Raw genomic sequence first — 27,331 nt, forward strand, 5'->3', positions numbered from 1 at the left:
CCATCATCCCCTCATCCCATCATCCCAATATGCAGTTTAGTCCGTCCCGAGATAATTAAGGCTAAGTGCACACATTTGGTTCTATATTGAATATTGTTAATTGATAGACGGTTGCTATTACGTTCTTGTAAGTGCACACATTGCAGAATCTCCGCGCCAATTCCGCATCTCCTGCCGTGGGTACATCACATGCGGAATTGGCATGCGTTTTCCCGCTAAACACTAGCGTTTTACAAGCGTTATTAGCTTACAGAATGCTAGCGTTTTCCCCGCGATCTGTAGCATCGCTTGGAAAACTTGACAGGTTGGTCACAATTGTCAAACACAGTGTTTGACAAGTGTGACCAACTATTTACTATTGATGCTGCCTCTGCAGTGTCAATAGTAAAAAGATATACTGTAATGTTAAAAATAATTAAAAAAATCATGATATTCTCACCTTCCAGCTCCTCACGATGCTTGCGCTTCCAGTAATGCCTAGCGGCAATGACCCCATATGACGTAGCATGACGCGAGACCGCACGCCATCACAGGTCATTGCCACAAAGCATCACTGGGAACGGAAGCATCGCGAGGAGCGGGGGCGCTGGAAGGTGAGAATATCATGATTTTTTTTTATTTCAATTCTTTTTTTTTTTTTTTAAACAATTATATGGTTCCCAGGCCTGAAGGAGTCTCCTCTCCTCCACCCTGGGTACCAACCGCACATGATCCGCTTACTTCCCACATAGTGGGCATAGCCACATGCGGAAAGTAAGCGGATCAATGCATTCCTATGTGTGCGGAATCCCCATGATTCCCCACAAAGAATGAACATGCTGCGTTTTTTTCCAGAATGCGATTCCGCTGCGGAAAAAAAAGCAACATGAGCACAAAAAAATGCGAATTGCATTCTAATAATAGGATGCTTAATGTATGCTCTTTTTTTTTTTTGCGGCTTTATCGTGAAAAATCCTGAACGTGTGCACACAGCCTGAGAGGCTGGCTGTGATCAGTGCCTGGTCAGGTAGCTGCATGTAGGTTGGTGCTGTCTGTAGAACGTAGCTGGCAGCTGGGCTCTATGCAGCGGACACAGCAGGTCCCGGTTTCCCCGGTGTGGGCCCTATCCACAAGACATGACCTCACACATGCAGAGATCTCCATTGGCCGTACTTACTGCCTCACAATATATGGAAGATATGCTTGGTAAACAGTGATACCTCCTGAAAGAGTTGGGAAGTTTCCCGGACACCCCATGTCTCCTCTCCCTGCGCTTCTCTGTGCTTTCTGGGCAATGCAGAGTTGTCTACCGTTTCACCAACCGTTTAGTTGTACTAAATGCTAAACCTGACCTGCCATTATGATTCTCCAGGCCATTACAAGTTTGCAAATACCAAACATGTATATGTTCTTTCTTATTTATGTAATGAAGAAAAATTCAACGTTTGTGTAAAAAAAGAAAAAAACCACCCCAGCGCCATTCTCCGGGTTCAGTCACTGCGCTGAATATACAGAGCGGCATCTGTAACCATGTTGCCGGCGCCAATGTGGAGTCAGTGTCACTTAGGTCCCGGTGCGTGGTTACATCTGCCGCTCTGTATACTTGGAGCGGTGACGGAACCTGGAACGCTGCTGGGGGCAATAAAGTTAATTTTCTCTATGCATTGTTCGGGTAAGTTTGGGCACCGGGTAGGTTAGTAATGCCATTAACCTGCAGATTAACCCCATATCTGCAGGTTAATAGCATTTTTCTGGTGACAGGTTCCCTTTAACATGATACGTTGCCGTATAGTGGCCCATAATATATGGTAGAAACTGCAGTCTGAGGTATATATTGGGAAAGGCTCTGACATGTTTGAGCAGAACCTTAGGAGAAAACGTCACTGGTGACTGCATCTTGTACATACAGGCAGTGTGGGGCGGACACCGCCACAGAACTTGTAATAGATAAATGGTAATTATTACATTACAGTTCGGCAGCCGCGACACGTGCAGGGATTGCTCATCACTAGTGGGGACCATTCTCCTAGTGGCTGGTTCTTACCTTGTCACTTTGTCAAGGGGAGGTTCAGTACCTTTATACTATTGACCTATGATTGTAATAGTTTAGCAATATCAGACAGCTGGTGGGCTCTCGACACCCACACTGATTAGCAGCTATAATGTCCGGCAGTCTGACAAAAACATTGCATAGGAGCTGAATCGCATTTTTACATACTGTTTAGTGGCTCCTACAGGGCTATGCATATATCAGCTTATTCTTTTCATCAGGAGCTAATCTGTGAGATTAGGCAATGGCTACTAAACTGCGTATGGAGCATTGGTGGTGTGCGCCGTGCACTGCATTCGGCCACTGCAGGTGATTACAGCTGATCGGTAGGGTGCTGGGCCCCAACTAATAATGTTTATCATTGGAACAGGTCATTAGTATAAATGTACTGGACAACCCCTTCAGGCTACGTTCCCCCTCCCCCCCCCAATGAGCTTTTTGATGATGTAGAATCTCTGCACCTAATGTTTAAATTGGGTTACTTGATTATTTCTTTTCATTGCGTTTGTGTGCGTTTTTTTTTTTTAAGCATGGGTTTTTTGGACTTTTTGGTGTCATGCTTCAAATAAAGCTACCGTACTTTCTTTTTGATACTAGCCAAAACTGGAAAACTAAGCCTATAATCAAAATAATTCAGTTCAATTATCATAGGGGCCCAGAAACAGCATTTGGTCCTATAATTACCACCAAATATAATATAAATTATATTAGTCTTTATGACAAAATTTATTATACTTTATGAACATACACTAAAAACACAATTGCAGAAGATAAAAACCATAAATAAAGCCCTAAAAATATGCAGTGTGGCAAGATTAAAAACCGCGTGATTGACCATAAATGGTCAATCAAACTAGAATTAATAACATGGGTATGGCTATAACATAGAGTCCTTGTAAACCTATATGAACAGCCAATGCTACATAAATAAATCACTTAGTTTTCACCTAGGTAGTCAGCAGACCCCCTGCATTACCGTCCGCATAGTGAAGATATCAGTCACACCCCTACACCCACCATGTGCAATCATGCACAGAAGAACCAACACTGCCCAGTACTCTGATGCGCGTTTCGCTTATACCTATGTCTGGGGGCCACATGCAGGCTTCTCCGTAGGACAGGAAAGTTTTTGAAAAATACATAACTGAGAAGAATACATATTACCAGGATTTAGATTTAATTCATGTTAATGTTCTATACTGTACAAACAATCCTGCTTTAATTTTTCTTGCAGTGTATTTGAAGGAGAGCTCTCCGAGACCATACCAGTGGTGCATGCGTCAATAGCTGGATGCAGAATTATTGGAAGGATGTGTGTAGGTGTGTACAGATCACAACCATGACATGGCATACAGCAGTTTCTATAAAGAGATGTTAGTTTTAAAATGTTTGTTTTGTGATCCCTCTTGTAATGTTGCAGACTACAGTTCACACTGCCCCCAAAATGCTTTACATTGTCCAGGTGGATAGGCATCAGACATCAATCAAGCCTATGACACTTGCAGATGTTCAGATAATCCACCACGCAATTGATCTGTATGTGCCGACTAAATGCCAACAGGTCACACTGCTGTTTGGCTGCAGCCTGTATAAATCCTAAAGGGGGTTTCTAGGTGTGTAACATTGATGACCCCCGAATGATCTGATATAGAAGCCTTATCCAAAGGATATGCAAACCGTATTAGTTCCAGAAAAGACTACATCTGTTTAAAGAGGTTTTCCAAGTTAAAAAGAAAGGTCTGCAGTAAAGGTACCGTCACATTTAGCGACGCTGCAGCGATCCAGACAACAATCCTAATCGCTGCAGCATCTCTGTTTGGTCGCTGGAGAGCTGTCACACAGACAGCTCTCCAGCGACCAACGATGCCGGTCCCCTGGTAACCAGGGTAAACATCGGGTTACTAAGCGCAGGGCCGCGCTTAGTAACCCGATGTTTACCCTGGTTACCAGCGTAAAAGTAAAAAAAAAAAACACTACATACTTACCTTCTGCTGTCTGTCCCCCGGCGCTGTGCTTTCCTGCACTGACTGTGATCGCCAGCCGGAAAGCACAGTGGTGATGTCATCGCTGTGCTCTGCTTTCCGGCCGGCGCTCACAGTGCAGAGAAGCACAGCGCTGGGGGACAGACGGCGGAAGGTAAGTATGTAGTGTTTGTTTTTTTTTTACTTTTACGCTGGTAACCAGGGTAAACATCGGGTTACTAAGCGTGGCCCTGCGCTTAGTAACCCGATGTTTACCCTGGTTACCAGTGAAGACATCGCTGAATCGGCGTCACACACGCCGATTCAGCGATGTCTGCAGGGAGTCCAGCGACGAAATAAAGTTCTGGACTTTCTGCACCGACCAACGATGGCACAGCAGGATCCAGATCGCTGCTGCCTGTCAAACTGAACGATATCGCTAGCCAGGACGCTGCAACGTCACGGATCGCTAGCGATATCGTTCAGTGTGACGGTACCTTAACCGTGTGACAACAGACTGCTGAATTGTGACAGTGTGCGATGCAGACACTGTCATGATTTCTCTGTATTTCCTCATGTAAGTGGGTGGTCGAGTGACTGCATGTATGCGATCTGTGTGTTTGCGGGCACATCATGCTGACTAGACTCTTATCCCTTTCTTTCTGTGTCCTATTGAGAGAAGTGCAGAAAAATCTAATTGCTATGTGGCTGCGAGTACATATCATATACATGCAGTCACGTAACCATGCACTCGCATGGGGAGTACAGGGTAATCATGACAATGTGCACATTGCACACTTTAATGATTCGGCATAAAGTGACTGCAGACTTTTCTTCTCGACCCCTTTAACAAAGTATTTATGGAAAATGGAAGGCAAATTCTGATAAAAACCCTCACTGTAACACCATATTTGTCTGAAATTTCTTTGAGCTGCTTGTAAGGAGCATAAAGATATGACCTAAACATTAAATAGTCTATAGGTTATTTCTTTTCTTTTTTAGCTTTGAATTTGTGTTCACATTTTATGTAGGAAACCGAAATGGCCTTCTAGTCCCAAACAACACAACAGATCAAGAACTCCAGCACATCAGAAACAGCTTACCGGACTCTGTACGAATCCAGAGGGTTGAGGAGAGACTTTCCGCTTTGGGGAATGTGATGGCTTGTAATGACTACGTAGCCCTTGTACACCCCGATCTTGACCGGGTATGTGATGTTTGTTTTTTAATATCTACTGTAAACATTTCTTTAAATTCTCTTGGTCTTTAGGCATGTTGCCTTTGATAAGCCGGACAGGCACTGTGTCTACGCTGTCTAGACCCAAGGCATGTCCGTGCAATCTTCTCCCTGCCCAGCACCAGTGGCTAACGTGTCTCCCTGCCAGGCAAAGAACAAGGACAAGCCACCGGGGATATGTCTTACATGAGACACCTAGTCCCAGGATGGCTTTTCAAAGTATCTTGCAGTGAGACTTATCGGCTGCTATTGCACAGCATGAATCTGATGATGCCGTTTCCTAGTCCCAAGCAGTAGACCGTTCTCTATCTGTACTGTCCAAAACAGAGAATATCTCTTTAAGAGGAATCTTTTTTTAAACCAACAAAAGAACCCTATACTTGCCTTTTCAAGTCTCCTCCAGTTTCGTATTTCCACACACACACCTATTCTGGACTTATTCCGGTCTGTTTTACTGTTGCTGTCGCCTCCACTCATTGTGGCCAGCGATAACAGTGGTGCTCCCCAAACTGTAAGGTTGGCCTTACCAGTGAGGCACGTTTCATAGAAGTGATCATATACTGCCTGCTATTGGTGACAAAATTGGTGACAAAAAAAAAACAACTGACCTGATGGATAGGGTGGCCAAAGCGCTGGCCAACCATGGTGGGTCAATTGCTGCACAATTTTTCTACAAATTAGTATGTAATTTGGTCATTGCAGTGGGAAAGTTGTCGCCTACTGTGGCCGATCACGCTGTTTGGCCCTAACCTAATGTTTTGTTACAAATGGTTCATCATTGACCCATCAAATTCTTCTTCCCTTCTGTAAAATGTAAGACAAGACACAAGGATAACATAGAATAATGTACTTTCTATAATCCCTGCTCTTTATTTTCTTTTTGTGTTTCAGGAGACAGAGGAGATACTAGCAGACGTTCTGAAAGTAGAGGTTTTCAGGCAGACAGTTGCTGAGCAAGTTCTTGTTGGCAGTTACTGTGCCTTTAGTAATCAGGGGGGTTTGGTTCATCCCAAAACATCAATAGAAGACCAGGATGAGTTGTCATCATTACTCCAAGTCCCCTTAGTGGTAAGTAAAATAAGATAAGAATGAATGCTACTTCAAAACGCTATATAAAAGCTTGCTTCTTAGGCTAGGTTCATATTGCGTTAGTGCAACCCGTTTAGCGCTACCTACTGGGGAATTTTGGAAAGTTTAGTAATTTTGAACATATAGATAAGGGTATGTGGGGAAAAAAATGGTAGTCAAATTTGGCATTCAGATTCCACAGCCTGGGACTTTTGTTCTTTTCCCTCAAGTTTGCTTTTCCAAAGTAAATGTGCTTGTTACTTTAACCCCTTACCGGCATCGGACGTACTATACCGTCCGATGCCGGCTCCCCTGCTTTGATGCAGGGCTCCGCGGTGAGTCCGCACCAAAGCCGGGACATGTCAGCTGTTTTGAACAGTAGAATCGCGATCTGCCCGCACCTATTAACTAGTTAAATGCCGCTGTCAAACGCAGACAGCGGCATTTAACTACCGCTTCCGGCCGGGCGGCCGGAAATGACGTCATCGCCGACCCCGTCACATGATCGGGGGTCGGCGATGCTTGTGAATGGTAACCATAGAGGTCCTTGAGACCTCTATGGTTACTGATTGCCCGTCGCTGTGAGCGCCACCCTGTGGTCGGCGCTCACAGCACACGTGCAATTCTGCTACATAGCAGCGATCAGCAGATCGCTGCTATGTAGCAGAGCCGATCGTGCTATGCCTGCTAGCCTCTCATGGAGGCTATTGAAGCATGGCAAAAGTAAAAAAAAAAAAGTTTAAAAAAATGTGAAAAAAATAAAAAAAACATAAAAGTTTAAATCACCCCCCTTTCACCCCAATCGAAATAAATCAATAAAAAAAATATCAAATCTACGCATATTTGGTATCGCCGCGCTCAGAATCGCCCGATCTATCAATTAAAAAAAAGTATTAACCTGATCGCTAAACAGCGTAGCGGGAAAAAAATTCGAAACGCCAGAATTACGTTTTTTTGGTCGCCGCGACATTGCATTAAAATGCAATAACGGGCGATCAAAAGAACGTATCTGCACCGAAATGCTATCATTAAAAACGTCATCTCGGCACGCAAAAAATAAGCCCTCAACCGACCCCAGATCACGAAAAATGGAGACGCTACGAGTATCGGAAAATGGCGCAATTTTTTTTTTTTTTTTTTAGCAAAGTTTGGAATTTTTTTTCACCACTTAGATAAAAAATAACCTAGTCATGTTTGGTGTCTATGAACTCGTAATGACCTGGAGAATCATAATGGCAGGTCAGTTTTAGCATTTAGTGAACCTAGCAAAAAAGCCAAACAAAAAACAAGTGTGGGATTGCACTTTTTTTGCAATTTCACCGCACTTGGAATTTTTTTCCCGTTTTCTAGTACACGACATGCTAAAACCAATGATGTCGTTCAAAAGTACAACTCGTCCCGCAAAAAATAAGCCCTCACATGGCCAAATTGACGGAAAAATAAAAAAGTTATTGCTCTGGGAAGGAGGGGAGCGAAAAACGAACACGGAAAAACGAAAAATCCCCTGGTCATGAAGGGGTTAATGGTAAATTGCCATATATATTTAAAGGGAGTCTTGCCAGGATTTTGCTACCCCCATCTGAGAGCAGCATATTTGAGGCTCCGTGGCTGCATTATTAGACAATAATTGAACAGCCACAGCACATACGGGGATTGGCTAACAGCCGCAAATCGTGGAGCTGCGGGGACTTGGAACATATTACTCAAGCACCCACGATACTTTGAGAACGCTATTTCCTAGTACACTTATCACTAACAGAGACCCTTGTTCCAGCGGAGTCATTTACTGGATTTCTTGCTGTAGTTTTATCTGCTACTGATGTACCAGTTATGAGTTCATTATAACCCCAGCCACACATTATTGGCAGATTTCTGCCTATGCACAGTGTACAGAAAGCTGCCAGTCCGTGGTGGGGCGGGGTTATACACAGCTTATGAATATGGAGGACTACTTGGCATGAGGTTTACTAGTTTTCCCTGTTTTACCAGCAGGAGATTATGAAAAGTACAGCAAGCAGCCTAGCAAGTAACATGTCACTGGAATTGGGGTCTCTGTCCCCATGTCATGCTTATGTCATTTTAGGTGGCAAAAACCTGATGACCTATTCCCTGTTAAAGGGAACCTGCCATGTTCCCAAACGCTAATAACCTACCGTAATTCTATGGTGCTTATCTGCAAGTTAATAGCATTGTAATGCCGCACTGAAAGACTGGCTACCATGAGGACATGAACTTTATTACTCCAGCTGTCAGTCATACAGGCGTGGCCAGCTCTGCTGCAGTCTTTAGTCAGAACATAGTGAGCAGCGGCTCTAACCATTCCTCGCCACTGACTGATGGCTGACTCTGCACAGATCCACTGCAAGTCAGTGCTGGCAGCTCAGTTACAGCGGTCGCTCACTGTGTACTGAGCGGTGACTGTAGCTGTGCCGGCAGCACCACTATGACTGAAAGCTTGAGGCTGCCGAGAGGAATTAAGTTTTTCCTCCCAGTATCCAGTCTTTCAGTGCTGGGGCTGCACAGCGTTAGAATGCTATTAACCTGCAGATTAACACCATATGTAAAAGTTTATAGCGGTTTGTGACATGACTGTTTTCCTTGTCAGCAGGATTGTGCACAGTAACCTACAGTGTCAGGTCGGCTCCTTTACACTGATTAAAAATACCTTGGCTGATGAAATCTGTCTTGTGGTGGTTTCTTAATCTTTTTTTTTTTCCTTTGGAGGAGAGAATTTTTTTGTTTGTTCTCTACAAAGGTGGCACTGCCGACGCCTGCTCAGTAGCAGCCATTGGATCACCAATAGCTGCAACTACACAGGCTGGCGTCTGCCTGCAGAAGGGTTTTATTTTCTTTTCAGAATAGAGCAATCTTTATCCTATAATCTCTATCCCAACCTGACACTGTCTGTAGGTCACGTAATGATAGAAACCACGGCACTCAAGGTTTGTAGGAGGTGCACAAGTTAGGTATCCAACCCGTCAGTCATGTAGAATAAATTACTTGGCACTCAAGAGAAATTCTTTGCAAGGTAAAACGTGAATAGTTCATTTATTAGGTGCATCCAGTTCCATATAAATTGAACGTTTTCGGTCTAATCAAAAGACCTTCATCAGAAAAGGTTATAAAGTACTGTAATACATGTGTGGAAAAACACAAAGGAAAACATTTTTTAGAAAATGATGCACAGAGAAATATATAGTAAAAAACCGATATGGTACACATTGCTCAATGGAGAAATGATAACTAAACAGACATCACATGTTACACGAAGAGCAGACAACAGCGGCGGTCTAAATGGATCCGACCTGGTGCTCCGTGAGTGGTGAGCTTCGTGGTGGAGATGCTAAAGGCTGTAAATGTGTAGGAAGGATAATGCAAGAGAAAAGAGGGCAAGGAGACACATCACATCCAACTGAAAAACCGAGCGAGTGGATAGCGAATAGGCCATCCCTAAAGGATACAGGAAGTGCGGTAACCTCTATGACTAGTGGTTGACGGACTAAGGTGCACAGTGAGATGCCTGAAATATAAAACATGAACATGTTAATAGTACATAATTGTCATTGTGCAGGAATAGTGCAACATGTATGGGCACACAACCCCGTAGGGAGAAGAGAGCATAAGAATGAGTAGAGGGCAAGAGAACGGACCCTGCAGTGTGACCACCTACAACCTGCAAGAATGAATAGAGAAATAGCCCAGAGTAGTAAAAGCATATACTAGAAAATTATATTATAGCTACCTGGATGATTAGGGCAATCTGATAGGGCCCATAAGGTGCCAGCAACAGAGCAGGCCTAGGGGAGGGAGGGCGCCTAGGAGGAACAAGGAGAGATAGAGGAACACCTAGCCAAAAGTTGTCTATACCAAGGTAAACCCCTATAGAGTACTAGTCACCATTACCTGTAAGGCAGAGGGTATATAAGGCGAGCGCTGTGGGGGGCGAGCAAATCGCAGGAGCAGACGCGCTGTTGAAAAGAAAATATAATGAGTGACTAAGTCTCTAGGCCGAGGCGGAGTGCCGAGAGAGGGCGAGCGTCACTGTATAATGGGGCAGAGAGTACCTGTAAAGCCGGAGGACCCCGGCGCCGTGTAGCGAAGGCTGTGAGACTCCCAGGGCTGGTGTCTGGCTGGCGGCACTTCCGGGTTTATGTGCGCGCCGCCAGGCAATCACCTGACCCGTAGCGTCATAGCAGACACGTGACCGGGTCGGCGGCGCGTGCGCAGAGAGACAAGGACGGAAGGGAGCTGAAGGGCGCTTGCGCCAAGAGAATGAGTGCCGGAGGCTAAAAAAGAAAGCCAGAGGCGGCCCTATACAGCGAGGGGAGAGAGGGGGGAAGGGCGAAACTACAAGGGAGAACAAACGCAGGGAAATTAGAGAGGGCAAGGGAGGCTGGACGAGGAGAACTCAAACAGGGTATATGCAAAATAAAGAGGTAAATGACCTAATACAGAGAAAGGAGGGAAGGTCTAGAACAGACCTCAAAGGTGGTCACACGCAGGTGATATAGAGACCAGACTAATGCTCTATATCTAGAATGGCATTGAGTGTGGATACTGTACCATATGGGGTGGGGCCAGTGCTCGGTGCGCAGGACGTGACTAGCGGTTCTGTGAAAAGAGGTAAAACAGAAAATTAAAAACATGACATAAACAAATGCGATCAACACATTCCCTGGTTGTGCTCACTTTACATAGACTACAAAACCAGGAATTACAAAAAAGCTGAAATATCGTAATCTCTATTTAATCCCTTTGGTTCTAAGGTCTGGAGCGTATAAATCCAATAAGCTTCCCTTCTTTGAAGCATTCTGGTACGGTTTTGTCCTCTTCTAGGGATATCCACCTGTTCTAAAACCTGAAACCGGAGTTGGGCAATACCGTGATTTTTTATGGCAAAATGGTGTGGGAGGGGAAGATGTGTCTTGTTGCATCGGATGGTGGATTTGTGTTGGGCCACTCTTTCCCTTACTGCTTGCGTGGTCTCACCTACATAGGCTAGGCCGCATGGGCATTTGATGAGATATACCACGAATGTGGACTCGCAGGTATAGAAACCTTTTATGGGAATGGCCTTACCAGTTTGTGGGTGAAACACAGAGGAGCCCTTTTGTACATTACTACACTGTAGACAATTGAGGCAGGGGAAAGTACCACGTTTCTGGGTGTGAAGAAAAGTTTGTTTTGGGACCACTGAACCTGAGCCAATATCTGCCTTGACCAGCCTGTCCTTAAGGTTTCTAGCACGCTTAAAACATGGTAGGAATGGAGCTTTAAATTCTGGAACTGTCGGGTAACTTTTGGATAAGATATTCCAATGTCTCCTAATGGTAGATTGTACCAGGCTCGAAAAGGGATGAAAGGTAGAGACAAAGGGGATGGTGACTAGTACTCTATAGGGGTTTACCTTGGTATAGACAACTTTTGGCTAGGTGTTCCTCTATCTCTCCTTGTTCCTCCTAGGCGCCCTCCCTCCCCTAGGCCTGCTCTGTTGCTGGCACCTTATGGGCCCTATCAGATTGCCCTAATCATCCAGGTAGCTATAATATAATTTTCTAGTATATGCTTTTACTACTCTGGGCTATTTCTCTATTCATTCTTGCAGGTTGTAGGTGGTCACACTGCAGGGTCCGTTCTCTTGCCCTCTACTCATTCTTATGCTCTCTTCTCCCTACGGGGTTGTGTGCCCATACATGTTGCACTATTCCTGCACAATGACAATTATGTATTATTTACATGTTCATGTTTTATATTTCAGGCATCTCACTGTGCACCTTAGTCCGTCAACCACTAGTCATAGAGGTTACCGCACTTCCTGTATCCTTTAGGGATGGCCTATTCGCTATCCACTCGCTCGGTTTTTCAGTTGGACGTGATGTGTCTCCTTGCCCTCTTTTCTCTTGCATTATCCTTCCTACACATTTACAGCCTTTAGCATCTCCACCACGAAGCTCACCACTCACGGAGCACCAGGTCGGATCCATTTAGACCGCCGCTGTTGTCTGCTCTTCGTGTAACATGTGATGTCTGTTTAGTTATCATTTCTCCATTGAGCAATGTGTACCATATCGGTTTTTTACTATATATTTCTCTGTGCATCATTTTCTAAAAAATGTTTTCCTTTGTGTTTTTCCACACATGTATTACAGTACTTTATAACCTTTTCTGATGAAGGTCTTTTGATTAGACCGAAAACGTTCAATTTATATGGAACTGGATGCACCTAATAAATGAACTATTCACGTTTTACCTTGCAAAGAATTTCTCTTGAGTGCCAAGTAATTTATTCTACATAACTGTCTGTAGGTCACTTTGCACAATCCTCCTCGCACGTTCCTTTTAAGTGTAATTACACTTTCAGGTAATGTTCCAGGATTTCTGGAAGTCCTTGTGTATGTGTACATAAGGAGTAAAACTATCTGTCATTTGTATTCTGCAATTTGGCAAGTTTTTACTCTGAGCTGGGAGTCTCGGCAGTTTTTTTTTTTTTTTTTTTGTGGTTTTGGTTTAGGTTTTTCTTGAGCTTCTCCCTGTAGGTTTATAGATCAAATATATAATGTGATCTCTCAAAGACTGATTTTTTTTTTTTTTTTTTTTTAATGAAAAGTTTGCAGTCACTGTGTGAATGCAGACGTATGAATTCTCCCGGTGAATGCATCGTTTTAGACGTGACAACCCCCTTTAAGCAGTTTTGGAGCGTGATAAGTGGATTTATCTCTTACAAAGTTTCTTTTTGCTTTTTTCTTGGGCTCTGTTAATGAAAGCAGTGCTGGAGAGCCCGCGCGATGCTGGGCTATGATGTGCGGTGAAGCTCTGCACACAGCCCAGTCATTCGGGGAGACTGGGACCTGCCTCAGTGATGCCGGGTTGGCTTCTAGTTCCGAAAGTTGATGTGACATCACTGGCAGCTGCAGCTGGGGGGTCACGTCATGGGGATGAGCAGACAACGATAGCGCCGCTCACAAGCACATTTGGAAACGCAAAGTATTTAAAGAGAGACTCCAAGGTTCATATCTATCTGCAAGTGGACAACTTCTTTTAACCCCTTCCCGACCTGTGACACAGCGTATGCGTCATGAAAGTCGGTGCCAATCCGACCTGTGACGCATATGCTGTGTCACAGAATGATCGCGTCCCTGCAGATCGGGTGAAAGGGTTAACTCCCATTTCACCCGATCTGCAGGGACAGGGGGAGTGGTAGTTTAGCCCAGGGGGGGTGGCTTCACCCCCCCGTGGCTACGATCGCTCTGATTGGCTGTTGAAAGTGAAACTGCCAATCAGAGCGATTTGTAATATTTCACCTAAAAAACTGGTGAAATATTGCAATCCAGCCATGGCCGATGCTGCAATATCATCGGACATGGCTGGAAACACTTATGTGCACCGATCGCCCCCCCAGCCCTCCGATCTGTGCTCCGCTCCCCTCCGTCCTGTGCTCCGCTCCCCCGTCCTCCTGTCCGCTCCTCCCGTGCTCCAATCACACCCCCCGTGCTCCAATCAAACCCCCCTGCACTCCGATCCCCTCCCCTGCACAGCGATTTCCCCCCCCCCCGTGCTCCGATCCACCCCCCCCCGCACAGCGATTCCCCCACCCCGTGCTCCAATCCACCCCCCCATGCTCCGATCCACCCCCCCGTGCTCCGACGCCCCCGTGCCCTGATCTCCCCCCCCCCTTATACTTACCGAGCCTCCCGGGGTCCGTCCGTCTTCTTTCCTGGGCGCCGCCATCTTCCAAAATGGCGGGCGCATGTGCAGTGCGCCTGCCGAATCTGCCAGAGTGAATTTTGATCACTGAGATAGATTATATCTCAGTGATCAAAATAAAAAAAATGGTAAATGACCCCCCCCTTTGTCACCCCCATAGGTAGGGACAATTAAAAAAAAAAAAATAAAGAAATTTTTTTTTTCCACTAAGGTTGGGGTAAGAACTAGGGGTAGGGGTAGGGTTAGGGTTCGGGATGTGCACACGTATTCTGGTCCTCTGCGGATTTTTCCACAGAGGATTTGATAAATCCGCAGTGCTAAACCGCTGTGGATTTACCGCGGTTTTTCTGCGCATTTCACTGCGGTTTTACAACTGCGATTTTCTATTGGAGCAGTTGTAAAACCGCTGCGGAATCCGCAGAAAGAAGTGACATGCTGCGGAATGTAAACCGCTGCGTTTCCGTGCAGTTTTTCTGCAGCATGTGTACAGCGATTTTTGTTTCCCATAGGTTTACATTGAACTGTAAACTCATGGGAAACTGCTGCGGATCCGCAGTGTTTTCCGCAGCGTGTGCACATACCTTTAGAATTAGGCTATGTGCACATGGTGCGGATTTGGCTGCGGATCCGCAGCAGTGTTCCATCACGTTTACAGTACCATGTAAACATATGGAAAACCAAATCAGCTGTGCCCATGGTGCGGAAAATACCACGCGGAAACGCTGCGTTGTATTTTCCGCAGCATGTCAATTCTTTGTGCGGATTCCGCAGCGTTTTACACCTGTTCCTCAATAGGAATCCACAGGTGAAATCCGCACAAAAAACCCTGGCAATCCGCGGTAAATCCGCAGGTAAAACGCAGTGCCTTTTACCCGCGGATTTTTCAAAAATGGTGCGGAAATATCTCACACGAATCCGCAACGTTGGCACATAGCCTTAGGGTTGGGTTGCAATTAGGGTTGTGGTTAGGGTTACGGCTACAGTTGGGATAAGGGTTAGGGGTGTGTTGGCGTCAGAATTGAGGGGTTTCCACTGTTTAGGCACATCAGGGGGTCTCCAAACGCAACATGGCGCCACCATTGATTCCAGCCAATCTTGTATTCAAAAAGTCAAATGGTGCTCCCTCACTTCCGAGCCCCGACGTGTGTCCAAACAGTGGTTTACCCCCACATATGGGGTACCAGCATACTCAGGACAAACTGCGCAACAATTACTGGGGTCCAATTTCTCCTGTTACCCTTGAGAAAATAAAAAATTGCTTGCTAAAACATAATTTTTGAGGAAAGAAAAATGATTTTTTATTTTCACGGCTCTGCGTTGTAAACGTCTGTGAAGCACTTGGGGGTTCAAAGTGCTTACCACATATCTAGATAAGTTCCTTTCGGGGTCTAGTTTCCAAAATGGGGTCACTTGTGGGGGGTTTCTACTGTTTAGCCACATCAGGGGCTCTGCAAACGCAACGTGACGCCCGCAGAGCATTCCATCAAAGTCTGCATTTCAAAACGTCACTACTTCTCTTCCGAGCCCCAGCATGTGCCTAAACAGTAGTTTACCCCCACATATGGGGTATCAGCGTACTCAGGAGAAACTGGACAATAACTTTTGGGGTCAAATTTCTCCTGTTACCCTTGGGAAAATAAAAAATTGCGGGCTAAAAAATCATTTTTGAGAAAATAATTTTTTTTTTTTTTATTTTCATGGCTCTGCGTTATAAACTTCTGTGAAGCACTTGAGGGTTCAAAGTGCTCACCACACATCTAGATTAGTTCCTTTGGGGGTCTAGTTTCCAAAATGGGGTCATTTGTGGGGGATCTCCAATGTTTAGGCACACAGGGGCTCTCCAAACGCGACATGGTGTCCGCTAATGATTGGAGCTAATTTTCCATTTAAAAAGCCAAATGGCGTGCCTTCCCTTCTGAGCCCTGCCGTGCGCCCAAACAGTGGTTTACCCCCACATATGGGGTATCTGCGTACTCAGGACAAACTGGACAACAACATTTGTGGTCCAATTTCTCCTATTACCATTGGCAAAATAGGAAATTCCAGGCTAAAAAATCATTTTTGAGAAAAGAAAAATTATTTTTTATTTTCATGGCTCTGCATTATAAACTTCTGTGAAGCACCTGGGGTTTTAAAGTGCTCAGTATGCATCTAGATAAGTTCCTTGGGGGGTCTAGTTTCCAAAATGGGGTCACTTGTGGGGGAGCTCCAATGCATAGGCACACAGGGGCTCTCCAAACGCGACATGGTGTCCGCTAACAATTGGAGCTAATTTTCCATTCAAAAAGTCAAAAGGCGCGCCTTCCCTTCCGAGCCCTGCCGTGTGCCCAAACATTGGTTTACCCCCACATATGAGGTATCGGCGTACTCGGGAGAAATTGCTCAACAAATTTTAGGATCCATTTTATCCTATTGCCCATGTGAAAATGAAAAAATTGAGGCGAAAAGAAATTTTTTTGTGAAAAAAAAGTACTTTTTCATTTTTACGGATCAATTTGTGAAACACCTGAGGGTTTAAAGTGCTCACTAGGCATCTAGATAAGTTCCTTGGGGGGTCCAGTTTCCAAAATGGGGTCACTTGTGGGGGAGCTCCAATTTTTAGGCACACGGGGGCTCTCCAAACGTGACATGGTGTCCGCTAAAGAGTGCAGCCAATTTTTCATTCCAAAAGTCAAATGGCGCTCCTTCCCTTCCAAGCCCTGCCGTGCGCCCAAACAGTGGTTTACCCACACATATGAGGTATCAGCGTACTCAGGACAAATTGGACAACCACTTTCGTTGTTCAGTTTCTCCTTTTACCATTGGGTAAAAAGTTAAATGTTCATTTTTTCTTTCCATGTTGCTTCTGCTGCTGTGAAGCACCTGAAGGGTTAATAAACTTCTTGAATGTGGTTTTGTGCACCTTGAGGGGTGCAGTTTTTAGAATGGTGTCACTTTTGGGTATTTTCAGCCATATAGACCCCTCAAACTGACTTCAAATGTGAGGTGGTCCCTAAAAAAAAATGGTTTTGTAAATTTCGTTGTAAAAATGAGAAATCGCTGGTCAAATTTTAACCCTTATAACTTCCTAGCAAAAAAAAATTTTGTTTCCAAAATTGTGCTGATGTAAAGTATACATGTGGGAAATGTTATTTATTAACTATTTTGTGTCACATAACTCTCTGGTTTAACAGAATAAAAATTAAAAATGTGAAAATTGCGAAATTTTCAAAATTTTCGCCAAATTTCCGTTTTTATCACAATTAAACACAGAATTTATTGACCTAAATTTACCACTAACATGAAGCCCAATATGTCACGAAAAAACAATCTCAGAACTGCTAGGATCCATTGAAGCGTTCCTGAGTTATTACCTCATAAAGGGACACTGGTCAGAATTTCAAAAAACGGCAAGGTCTTTAAGGTCAAAATAGGCTGGGTCATGAAGGGGTTAAGGCATGCTCTTCAAAGCACATCTAGGCACACGTATCAGATTTCATAAACTGAGTTGTTTTATCACAGTATTTCAGTACCTTATCCAATCGTTCATCAATATCTCGCACAATTCTTGCACTTGTGTTCATACACTGGTACACACTAGGTTTGAGTCATCATACAGCTCTGTGGCCGCAACTTATGAAGCCTGGCATAGTACATTCTACTCTTAATGAAGGGTTGTGGTGGAGTAAGCCTATGTGCACACGTTGAGTATTTTCTTGCAGAAATTTCTGCAAGGTTTCTGCATCTCTAGGCAGGAGAGAGGCTACTGCAAAAACGCACGTTTTTGCATGCATTTTTTGTACAGCAATGAAGGCTTTTTTTTTTTTTTTTTAAGCTAAATAAAGATATTAAAAAAAAAAGTTGGTATTTCTTGGCTCAACACCAAGTTTTCATGCTGATGCAGTGTGGTATCAGGGTAATGGGATTAGAGCAGCAGCTGTCATTGACAAGTAGTTCCAGGCCTAGTCATAAGGTGTCAGCTGGACACCCTCATTACTAAGCTGATAAGTAAACACACACAAACCTACCCATACATTGTCACCAGCCTATGTAGGAGTGTTATCAGAATGAATGTACATAGGCTGTAGCTAAACAGCAACTGTTAATTTTAAAGAAAAAAATGGAAAAAAAAATGTGCGCTCTCGCAATTTTAATAACCAGCAGATGGAAAGCCGACAGCTGGGGGCAGATGTTTATAGTTTGGGAAGGGGTAATATCTATGGAGCTTCCAAAGCTATTAATATCAGCTCACAGCTGTATACTTAGCCTTTGCTGGCTATTAAAATGGAGGACCCCCCCAAAAAATGATGTGGGGTACCCTTATAAATAATAACCAGCAAAGGATATGCAGGCAGCTGTGGGCTGATATTAGTAGCCTAGGAAGGGGCCATGGATATTTGCCCCTCCCAGACCAAAATCAGCTCTCAGCCACCCCAGAAAAGATGCATCTATAAGATGCGCCAAATTTTGCGCTTAGCCTCGCTCTTCCCACTTGCCCAGTAGCTGTGGCAAGTGGGGTTCATATTTGTGGGGTTGATGTCACCTTTGTATTGTCAGGTGACATCAAGCCCACAGGCTAGTAATACAGAGGTGTCTATAAGACACCTATCTATTAATAACCCCATAGTGATATTGTATAAAACAGAGACCCAGAATAAAGTCCTTTATTTGAAATAATGACACTCCTTTAATGAATCTTAATTAGACCATAATTGCCAAACGCCTAATCCACCGAAGCCAATGTTTCCTGTAACAAAAATAAAATAAACCACAAATATTCCTCATCTGTCAGCAGAGAAGATCTTTGTGTGGAAACTTCCTGAAGAAGAAGCCTTTGAGCTTCGAAACGCGTTGAATAAACCACCCGAACACCCTAACAGTATATCTGGATCTATTATTTGTCGCAGCAGCGCAGATGTAATCCACATTTCATTTATTATAGCAGAGAAGATGATACATAATGTCACACGATGATCCTGATCACTTTGAGAGCAGTCACATCAGTGATGTGACTGCTCTCAAAGACAGCCGGCAATACACTGACAGGAGGGAATTGCTTCCGCAGTGTATAGCACTGAGCTGCAGTGAGAGAGTTAACTGGAGTTAATCAGCTGATCAGCTCCGGTGATCTCGATTACGGCACCACTGCCACGTGGGAAAGTTCTCACTCAGCGGTGCTGTAAGTGAGAGCATCGGAGATGACGGGCTGATGAACTTCGGTGAACTCTCTCACGGCAGCTCAGTGATACACTGCGGGAGCAATTACCTCCTGTTAGTGTATCACCGGGCAGAGCAGTCACATCTCCCGATGTGACTGTTCTATACGTGATATCACCGTGGGACAATCTGGATTACGTGGACTACGGCACACATGGAATATATGGTGGATTAGTTTACATTATTTCTAGGACGCAAGGGCATCGGGGATTAGGCGTTAAGGTGAGTGTTTTTATTTTTTTATTTTTATGGGAATATGTATGTAATTTTACTTAAACTGTGAGCACAGGTGCCAGCAGATGATAATACTATCCCATCAGCGGCACCTGCTGTCACTGTTATCAGTGACAGCAGACATAGCCTGATGGAAGCAGTAGTCTCATCGGCCTACGCCAGCTTTTTGCTGCAGGATCACGCGGACATCGGACAGCATGATTCCGCAGCACTGTGACCGACAGTACTGGCGGTAATGTTACTGAGGGTGACAGTCACAGCTACGGGATCACGCTGACAGTCTTAAAACTGATTGTCTCCCCGGCGGTAGCGTTACCGCTGATAGGAACCACCGCGCAGTTGTTTTCCATGCTGTCACACATGACAGCGTGGAAAACACCATAGGAAGATGGTAAAACGCAACACAAACTCAGCAAATCTGCAAACATTTTTATTCCTGTGTTTTTGCTGCGGATTTAACTGACTCAATTGAAGTCAATGGGTGCGGAAATGCTGCCGAAATGCACAAAGAATTGGCATGCTGCAGAAAGACACGCACTGCAAATACGCACGGAAATTTACTGATCATGTGCAGAACACTTCAGGATTGACATTGAATAAGCTTGCATAAGGATTCCATTACATTTTTGGACCATTTCTGCGAGGAAAAAAAGCTGCAAAAACGCATCGTGTGCACATAGCTTAAGAGGCGCTTGGTTCACTTAGGGGGCAAGCCTCTTAATCAGTCAGGGCACATTTCACAACTGGCATGCCTCATCAGAAATCTTACTCTAGTACCTTATATACCACAACTGATCATCAATTAGATGGCCGAGTTTTGCCACATGCACTTCCTGCCGAAATGCCCCCTACTTTAGCAGCATGAATATGTAAAGTTGCAAAATTTTTGCACAACACCATGTTTCGTCAAAATATAGCAACTTTTTAAGATGGTTTAATCTAGAATATTCTGGCGTGTACAAACAAGGCACCATTTTTATTTTTTTATACTGATACTATATAAATAATCTAAATTATAATTTTCATTGTCTTTATTTCATTATTGAATTACCAAAAATATAACCCTCAAAAAGCATGTTGTGAAAATCAGTATGTATAAAGAACGTTAAAACATTTTATTTTGAAATTTGAGCATTCAGTTAAATGTATCCTGTCAAATCCTAATCACTAATTGACACTAACTTTAATTGTCTTTTGGCAGGCTGGTACAGTCAATCGAGGTAGTGAAGTGATTGCAGCAGGAATGGTTGTCAATGACTGGTGTGCTTTCTGCGGTCTGGACACGACCAGTACAGAGCTGTCAGTCATAGAAAGTGTATTCAAGCTAAGTGATGCTCAGCCAAGCACCATTGCCACAAACATGAGAGACTCTCTAATTGACAGGTATGATACTGTTTTCTAGCTTTTGTTTTAGTGTACAGCACTAGGAAACCTGTAGTCTGAAACTAGAGGGCGACTTTGGCCATGACATAGGTCACAAGGCCAAATATTGCAGTATGCTCCTAATGCATTACCACATAATGCTAGTGAATGGGGGTCCTATTTTGAACCTCAAAGTACCAGGTCACTCAACTTAGAAAAAATCCAGATTATAACTTTTTGTGACTTGCTTGACTCTTGTGAGTTGCAAAGTGACCCCCTTTCATTCAAACTATGCTGTAGTATAGCAGTGAAACTGGCGATCTTTGGCTGTAAACCACAGTGTGTATCCCAGGCCTAATTGTCGAGTACATATCACAGCAGTGTTTCAGTTATGTGCTTTTTTGCTCTGCAACAAAGCTGTGAAAAACTCTTTAGGGTGCAGCTTGTACCCTTCTTGCACATTCAGAAGGAACGGAAAATATAAGGCCTTACACTGCTTCCGGCTAGACCCACTTCTGGCATTGCCTCAAAGTTCCATCTAAAAGTGTCCTGATTTCAAACATTATGTTTAAAACCACAAAATCCCCATGTAAGGGCATGTAGACACAGTTGTGTGTGTGTGTTTTTTTGTTTTTGTGGTAGATTCTACTGTAAAAGCAACCCGAAAAAGCACTAACTAAAGGCTCAAAAAAATGAATATATGTATTACCATGTAAGAACGTGTTTATTCATATGGTTTTCTTTTGATAGTCTTTTAACCACTTCAGGTTTCCAAAACACTAAGCTGTTAAAAGAATTCAGCTGACTTTCTTCAGGCGGTTTTTTTTTCGGCTATATTTTATAATGCAAGTAATTGGGGAGGCTCAAAGTTTCTAGCATGTCACTGAGCATTTCGCCAGCGTTTTTGCTTCAAAAACTGCTAATGTTTTTCTTGCTCAATGTAGATTAAAAATAAAAGCATCCAACAAGTGCCAGTCCAAAAAAAGTGTCTCCAAACTGATGTACAAAACACCAAAAAACCCTTCAGTGATCAAAAGTGTTGTGCTAATTACTTTGGTATGGAAGAAAGATGTATATAGCACTACAAGCTTAGGCTGGTTTACAATAGCATATGCAAAGTTGTCTGAATGCCTTTCAGAAAGTGTGTTTAGTTTTTGTTTTTTTGTTTTTTTACATCCGCATGTCTATTATGGACAGCTGCATTGCATCTGTTAAGAATTGTAATGGATCCATGCAAAATCCATAATATGGGGATGGCAAGTCGTATATGATCTGTGCTGTTTTTTTTTTTGTGTATGTGTGCACCTTTATTGACTTTTTTTTTTTAATCTTTTCTCCTTCCTTTTAGCCTTACATAACCAGAGTATCCTGAGATCAGCTGCTTGGCCATTAAGAAGATCACTGCACTGTATTACTTAAGCTGCTGCTTCACCTGCTAAATGATGTGCGCATTAGTGGAACAGATGTTTGTGTACAACCTGCATTTAAAAGGAAAAAAATAATAAATTCAAACAACTGTATATTGCACTTACACTCTTTAAATGTAATAAAATTTTAAAACCTAATACTGTAAGATCTATTTGCCCATAAAATCTACTAAGGCCAGGTTCACAGGGGCATATTGTACAATCCGAATATGTACCACAATCCTAATATGTACCGCAATACCTGGGATAAGTCTCCTAACCCAAACTGATAGCCTCTTATTAGGCTGTATGTTAGGGGTCAGTAAACCCGTAGTCAATCAGGTATATGTTTGGATTGTTAAAATAATGAATACTCCTAGAGGTTTAAAGTCAAGTTTGTGATATACAGTCATGGCCAAAAGTATTGACACCCCTGCAATTCTGTCAGATAATACTCAGTTTCTTCCTGAAAATGATTACAAACACAAATTCTTTGGTATTATTTTCATTTAATTTGTCTTAAATGAAAAAACAAAAGAGAATGAAGCAAAAAGCAAAACATTGATCATTTCACACAAAACTCCAAAAATGGGCCAGACAAAAGTATTGGCACCCTCAGCCTATTACTTGGTTGCACAACCTTTAGCCAAAATAACTGCGACCAACCCCTTCCGGTAACCATCAATGAGTTTCTTACAATGCTCTGCTGGAATTTTAGACCATTCTTTGACAAACTGCCATTTTTAGATCTCTCCACAGGTGTTGTATGGGATTCAGGTCTGGACTCATTGCTGGACACCTTAGAAGTCTCCAGTGCTTTCTCTCAAACCATTTTCTAGTGCTTTTTGAAGTGTGTTTTGGGTCATTGTCCTGCTGGAAGACCCATGACCTCTGAGGGAGACCCAGCTTTCTTACAATGGGCCCTACATTATGCTGCAAAATTTGTTGGTAGTCTTCAGACTTCATAATGCCATGCACACGGTCAAGCAGTCCAGTGCCAGAGGCAGCAAAGCAACCACAAAACATCAGGGAACCTCCGCCATGTTTGACTGTAGGGACCGTGTTCTTTTCTTTGAATGCCTCTTTTTTTTCTCCTGTAAACTCTTATGTTGATGCCTTTGCCCAAAAAGCTCTACTTTTGTCTCATCTGACCAGAGAACATTCTTCCAAAACGTTTTAGGCTTTTTCAGGTAAGTTTTGGCAAACTCCAGCCTGGCTTTTTTATATCTCGGGGTAAGAAGTGGGGTCTTCCTGGGTCTCCTACCATACAGTCCCTTTTCATTCAGACGCCGACGGATAGTACGGGTTGACACTGTTGTACCCTCGGACTGCAAGACAGCTTGAACTTGTTTAGATGTTAGTCGAGGTTCTTTATCCAATATCCGCACAATCTTGCGTTGAAATCTCTTGTCGATTTTTCTTTTCTGTCCACATCTAGGGAGGTTAGCCACAGTGCCATGGGCTTTAAACTTCTTGATGACTCTGTGCAAGGTCGACACAGGAACATTCAGGTCTTTGGAGATGGACTTGTAGCCTTGAGATTGCTCATGCTACCTCACAATTTGGTTTCTCAAGTCCTCAGACAGTTCTTTGGTCTTCTTTCTTTTTTCCATGCTCAATGTACACACAAGGACACAGGACAGAGGTTGAGTCAACTTTAATCCATGTCAGCTGGCTACAAGTGTGATTTAGTTATTGCCAACACCTGTTAGGTGCCACAGGTAAGTAACAGGTGCTGTTAATTACACAAATTAGAGAAGCATCACATGATTTTTTTGAACAGTGCCAATACTTTTGTCCACCCCCTTTGTTATGTTTGGTGTGGAATTATATCCAATTTGGCTTCAGGACAATTCTTTTTGTGTTTTTTTTTTTTCATTTAAGACAAATTAAATGAAGATAATACCAAAGAATGTTTGCAATCATTTTCAGGAAGAAACTGAGTATTATCTGACATAATTTTGGCCAATATATTGTAGGGATTGGCTCAGGTGAGCAACGGTAGGGCCGCAGTAATGAGGCAACACACAGGCTTCCAGTCCAAACTTCTGTGGTTTATTGACACTTTAAACAGTCCGAGACAGAAAGTAAAAGAAAAAACCAAACATACTCCAGCTTGGAGAACCACTGGTCTCAGACTCTCCCTTACACGGGACGGGCTTAACTAAGCGGCTGCCAGGTGAGCGGCTTCTGCCAGGTGCCATTCCCAGGGTTGCTAACAGTCATGTCACCATCCTTTGTGACATGTGTCGCAGATAAAACAGCCTAGCTCCACACCCAGACTGACGTGTCAAACAAAAGAAACTCCATTACATAGTCTATAGCCACACCCACAGGTGAGGTATTATTATTATTTATTATAGCGCCATTTATTCCATGGCGCTTTACATGTGAGGAGGGGTATACATAATAAAAACAAGTACAATAATCTTAAACAATACAAGTAATAACTGGTACAGGAGGAGTGAGGAACCTGCCCGCGAAGTCTCACAATCTACAAGGGATGGGCGAGAATACAGTAGGTGAGGATAGAGCTGGTCATGCAGCGGTTTGGTTGATCGGTGGTTACTGCAGGTTGTAGGCTTGTCGGAAGAGGTGGGTGTTCAGGTTCTTTTTGAAGGTTTCGATGGTAGGTGAGAGTCTGTGTTGTGATAGAGGGTTCCAGAGGAGGGGTGATACGCGAGAGAAATCTTGTATACGATTGTGGGAAGAGGGGAGTAGAGAATGAGATCTTGTGAGGATCGGAGGTTGCGTGTAGGTAAGTACCGGGAGACGAGGTCACAGATGTATGGAGGAGACAGGTTGTGGATGCCTTTGTACGTCATGGTTAGGGTTTTGTAGTGGAGTCTCTGGGCAATGGGGAGCCAGTGAAGGGATTGACAGAGGGGAGAGGCCGGGGAATAGCGGGGGGCAGGTGGATTAGTCGGGCAGCAGAGTTTAGAATAGATTGGAGGGGTGCGAGAGTGTTAGAGGGGAGGCCACAGAGCAGGAGGTTGCAGTAGTCAAGGCGAGAGATGATGAGGACATGGACTAGGGTTTTTGCAGATTCTTGGTTGACGAACGGATTCGTGAAATATTTTTGAGTTGAAGTCGTCAGGAAGTGGAAAGGGCTTGGATATGTGGTTTGAAGGAGAGATCAGCGTCAAGGATTACCCCGAGGCAGCGAGCTTGTGGGACTGGGGATTGTGGGCAGCCATTTACTGTAATGGATAGGTTCGTTGGGGGGGTCACGTGAAATGGGGGAAAGATTATGAATTCTGTTTTGTCCATGTTAAGTTTCAGAATTCTAGCGGAGAAGAAGGATGAAATAGTGGACAGACATTGAGGGATTCTGGTTAGTAGGGAGGTGATATCTGGTCCAGAGATGTAGATCTGTGTGTCATCAGTGTGATGCCCGAGAGACCGGGGTACCCAGCACCGGACCAATGGGGTCTGTCTCTTGAGGGGGATGTCACGGGTGGCTTGACCCGGTGCTGTGGCCTCAGGCAATGCACAGTGTAAAGGGTATCGTGAGGGAACAGGCACTTACTTGATCAGCAGGTTCTCCCAGCGGTCATGATCCCAATCCTGGATAGATGGCTATTGTCCAAATGAAAGACTGAGGCACTGAAACATTTAACCAGTTTACTTTAACAAAAAAGGATTTACAACCAGTCCTGTCACCGGAGTCTGTATGGGAACTCTGAGTTACTTTGACCCTGCCGGGGTCTTCGCCTCTTATTGTACGCAATATCTGTGTGGCCCTGCTGCTGTATGTGAACTGGCTGCCGGCCCAATCTGTCCCCTCCGGGTCCTGGTTCGACGGGCAACCCGAGTCTTATCGGCTTACCCCCTCCAGGAGTACCGCTGAACTCTGTGTCTGTTGCTGCGTCCGACCCTAGTGAAGCTGATATCACCTCACGTTTTTCCGGTTGCTGTATTATATGTAATGAATACAGCCACGGATCCGGTATCCGTCTTTGCGCCTGTTCTGGGTAGTGATTAATGCTGCCCGGTTCTCACAATGTCCTTTTTCTCTATCCCTCTTCTCCTCAGGCCGGTGATTTGGGCCTGGAAACCGTCATAGGGCTGTTAGAAATTCAGCTGTATGACCTCTCACTTTCAGCTCCTTAGCCCAACTGCCAGTTCTTCTCTCAGACCAGAATGGATCAAGGGGAGTCTCTGGAGCTCCCCCTTCTGGCCGGAGGAGGTAGTGCAGTCTTGCTATTTTAGTATTTGTATTCAGTGTCAGTAACTATATTTGTGGCAAATACCTCTAGGGGTGCCACATTCCCCCTTAGTTAAGAACAGTACTCCGGGACTGTGGGACAATAACATTTTGAAATAACAATTAATATGTACAGAGTCTTAAAAATGAAAAGTTACAAAAACCACTCAAGGAAACAAAAATAGAGTTCTGTAAAAAGTCACTTCAAATAGCGTCCATTAATACAGTTCTATCCTTGAAGGTACTAGGAAAGGCACTGCACTTTGTGTCCAAGAATTTAGTTCCATCTTTCCAACGGAGTCATCAATACAACGTCTAAAGAAAGTTCAAAAAGAGCAAAAAGCAAAGTTCAAAAAGCAGTCTTTCCGGAGCTTTGATTTAGTGCCTCCGGGCTGATAACAAGTTCAAGAATATGCAAGAAGTTCATACAGACAAGTCTCTGTAGGTACTGGGCTTAAACGTTGCAGAATGATAACAATGACTATAGTTTTATAATTGGTAATCTGCATACCTGGCCGGTAATTGACCCTGGGTACTACGCTGTGATCTACGTAATAGCGGTATCTCTTCATGTGGTGTACCACTGTCTACTGCGGATGTAGTATCTGCCCGCTCTGCTAAAGATAATTCCATGACTATGGAGTTGGCAAGTCCACCGTGAATGGGATCACTCTGATCAGGAATCTGTTCTTCCTGGCCTGGAATCTCCCGCAGTACGGGGTCAGCCTCTTCCTGTCTTGGGACCTCTGGCATTGGGTTCGGTGTTGGGTAAAAGGCCACCATGGGAACCACTACTGCACCATGGTATGTTAGTAGGGTTTTGGGAAAGTCTCCTATACAGGTGTGATACATTTCCTCTTCTTTTTCCTTTACTGGTTGGACCTGCATGGGTTGAATAACTTCTGGTTCTGGCTGGACAACTTCTGT

At 44.0% G+C, this 27,331-nt stretch overlaps 1 protein-coding gene and 1 long non-coding RNA gene across 2 annotated transcripts; one reads left to right on the forward strand and one right to left on the reverse strand.

Moving 5' to 3' along the window:
- The first annotated feature begins 3,239 nt into the window (after positions 1–3,239).
- LOC138664802 (eukaryotic translation initiation factor 6-like) lies at positions 3,240–22,356 on the forward strand. The gene is made up of 5 exons (XM_069751775.1): positions 3,240–3,349; positions 5,022–5,197; positions 6,119–6,295; positions 20,631–20,812; positions 22,140–22,356. Exons 1-5 carry the CDS (start codon positions 3,340–3,342, stop codon positions 22,147–22,149), a joined length of 555 nt encoding a protein of 184 aa, XP_069607876.1. The 5' UTR covers positions 3,240–3,339; the 3' UTR covers positions 22,150–22,356.
- Positions 9,313–11,230, reverse strand: LOC138667551 (uncharacterized). Its single transcript, XR_011318815.1, has 2 exons — positions 10,859–11,230; positions 9,313–9,815 (listed from the first exon to the last, which is right to left on the reverse strand). It is a non-coding gene; the product is annotated as an uncharacterized lncRNA (long non-coding RNA).
- Positions 22,357–27,331: the final 4,975 nt, after the last annotated feature.

Source organism: Ranitomeya imitator, chromosome 2 (assembly GCF_032444005.1).
Source record: "Ranitomeya imitator isolate aRanImi1 chromosome 2, aRanImi1.pri, whole genome shotgun sequence".
Classification (NCBI taxonomy): Eukaryota; Metazoa; Chordata; class Amphibia; order Anura; family Dendrobatidae; genus Ranitomeya; species Ranitomeya imitator.

What these genes read in the sequence shown, in the direction of transcription:
- LOC138664802 (XM_069751775.1), top strand. An exon ending in TACACCCCGATCTTGACCGG is followed by an intron (nt 5,198 to 6,118) that starts GTATGTGATGTT and finishes TTTGTGTTTCAG; the next exon opens with GAGACAGAGGAGATACTAGC. An exon ending in TACTCCAAGTCCCCTTAGTG is followed by an intron (nt 6,296 to 20,630) that starts GTAAGTAAAATA and finishes GTCTTTTGGCAG; the next exon opens with GCTGGTACAGTCAATCGAGG.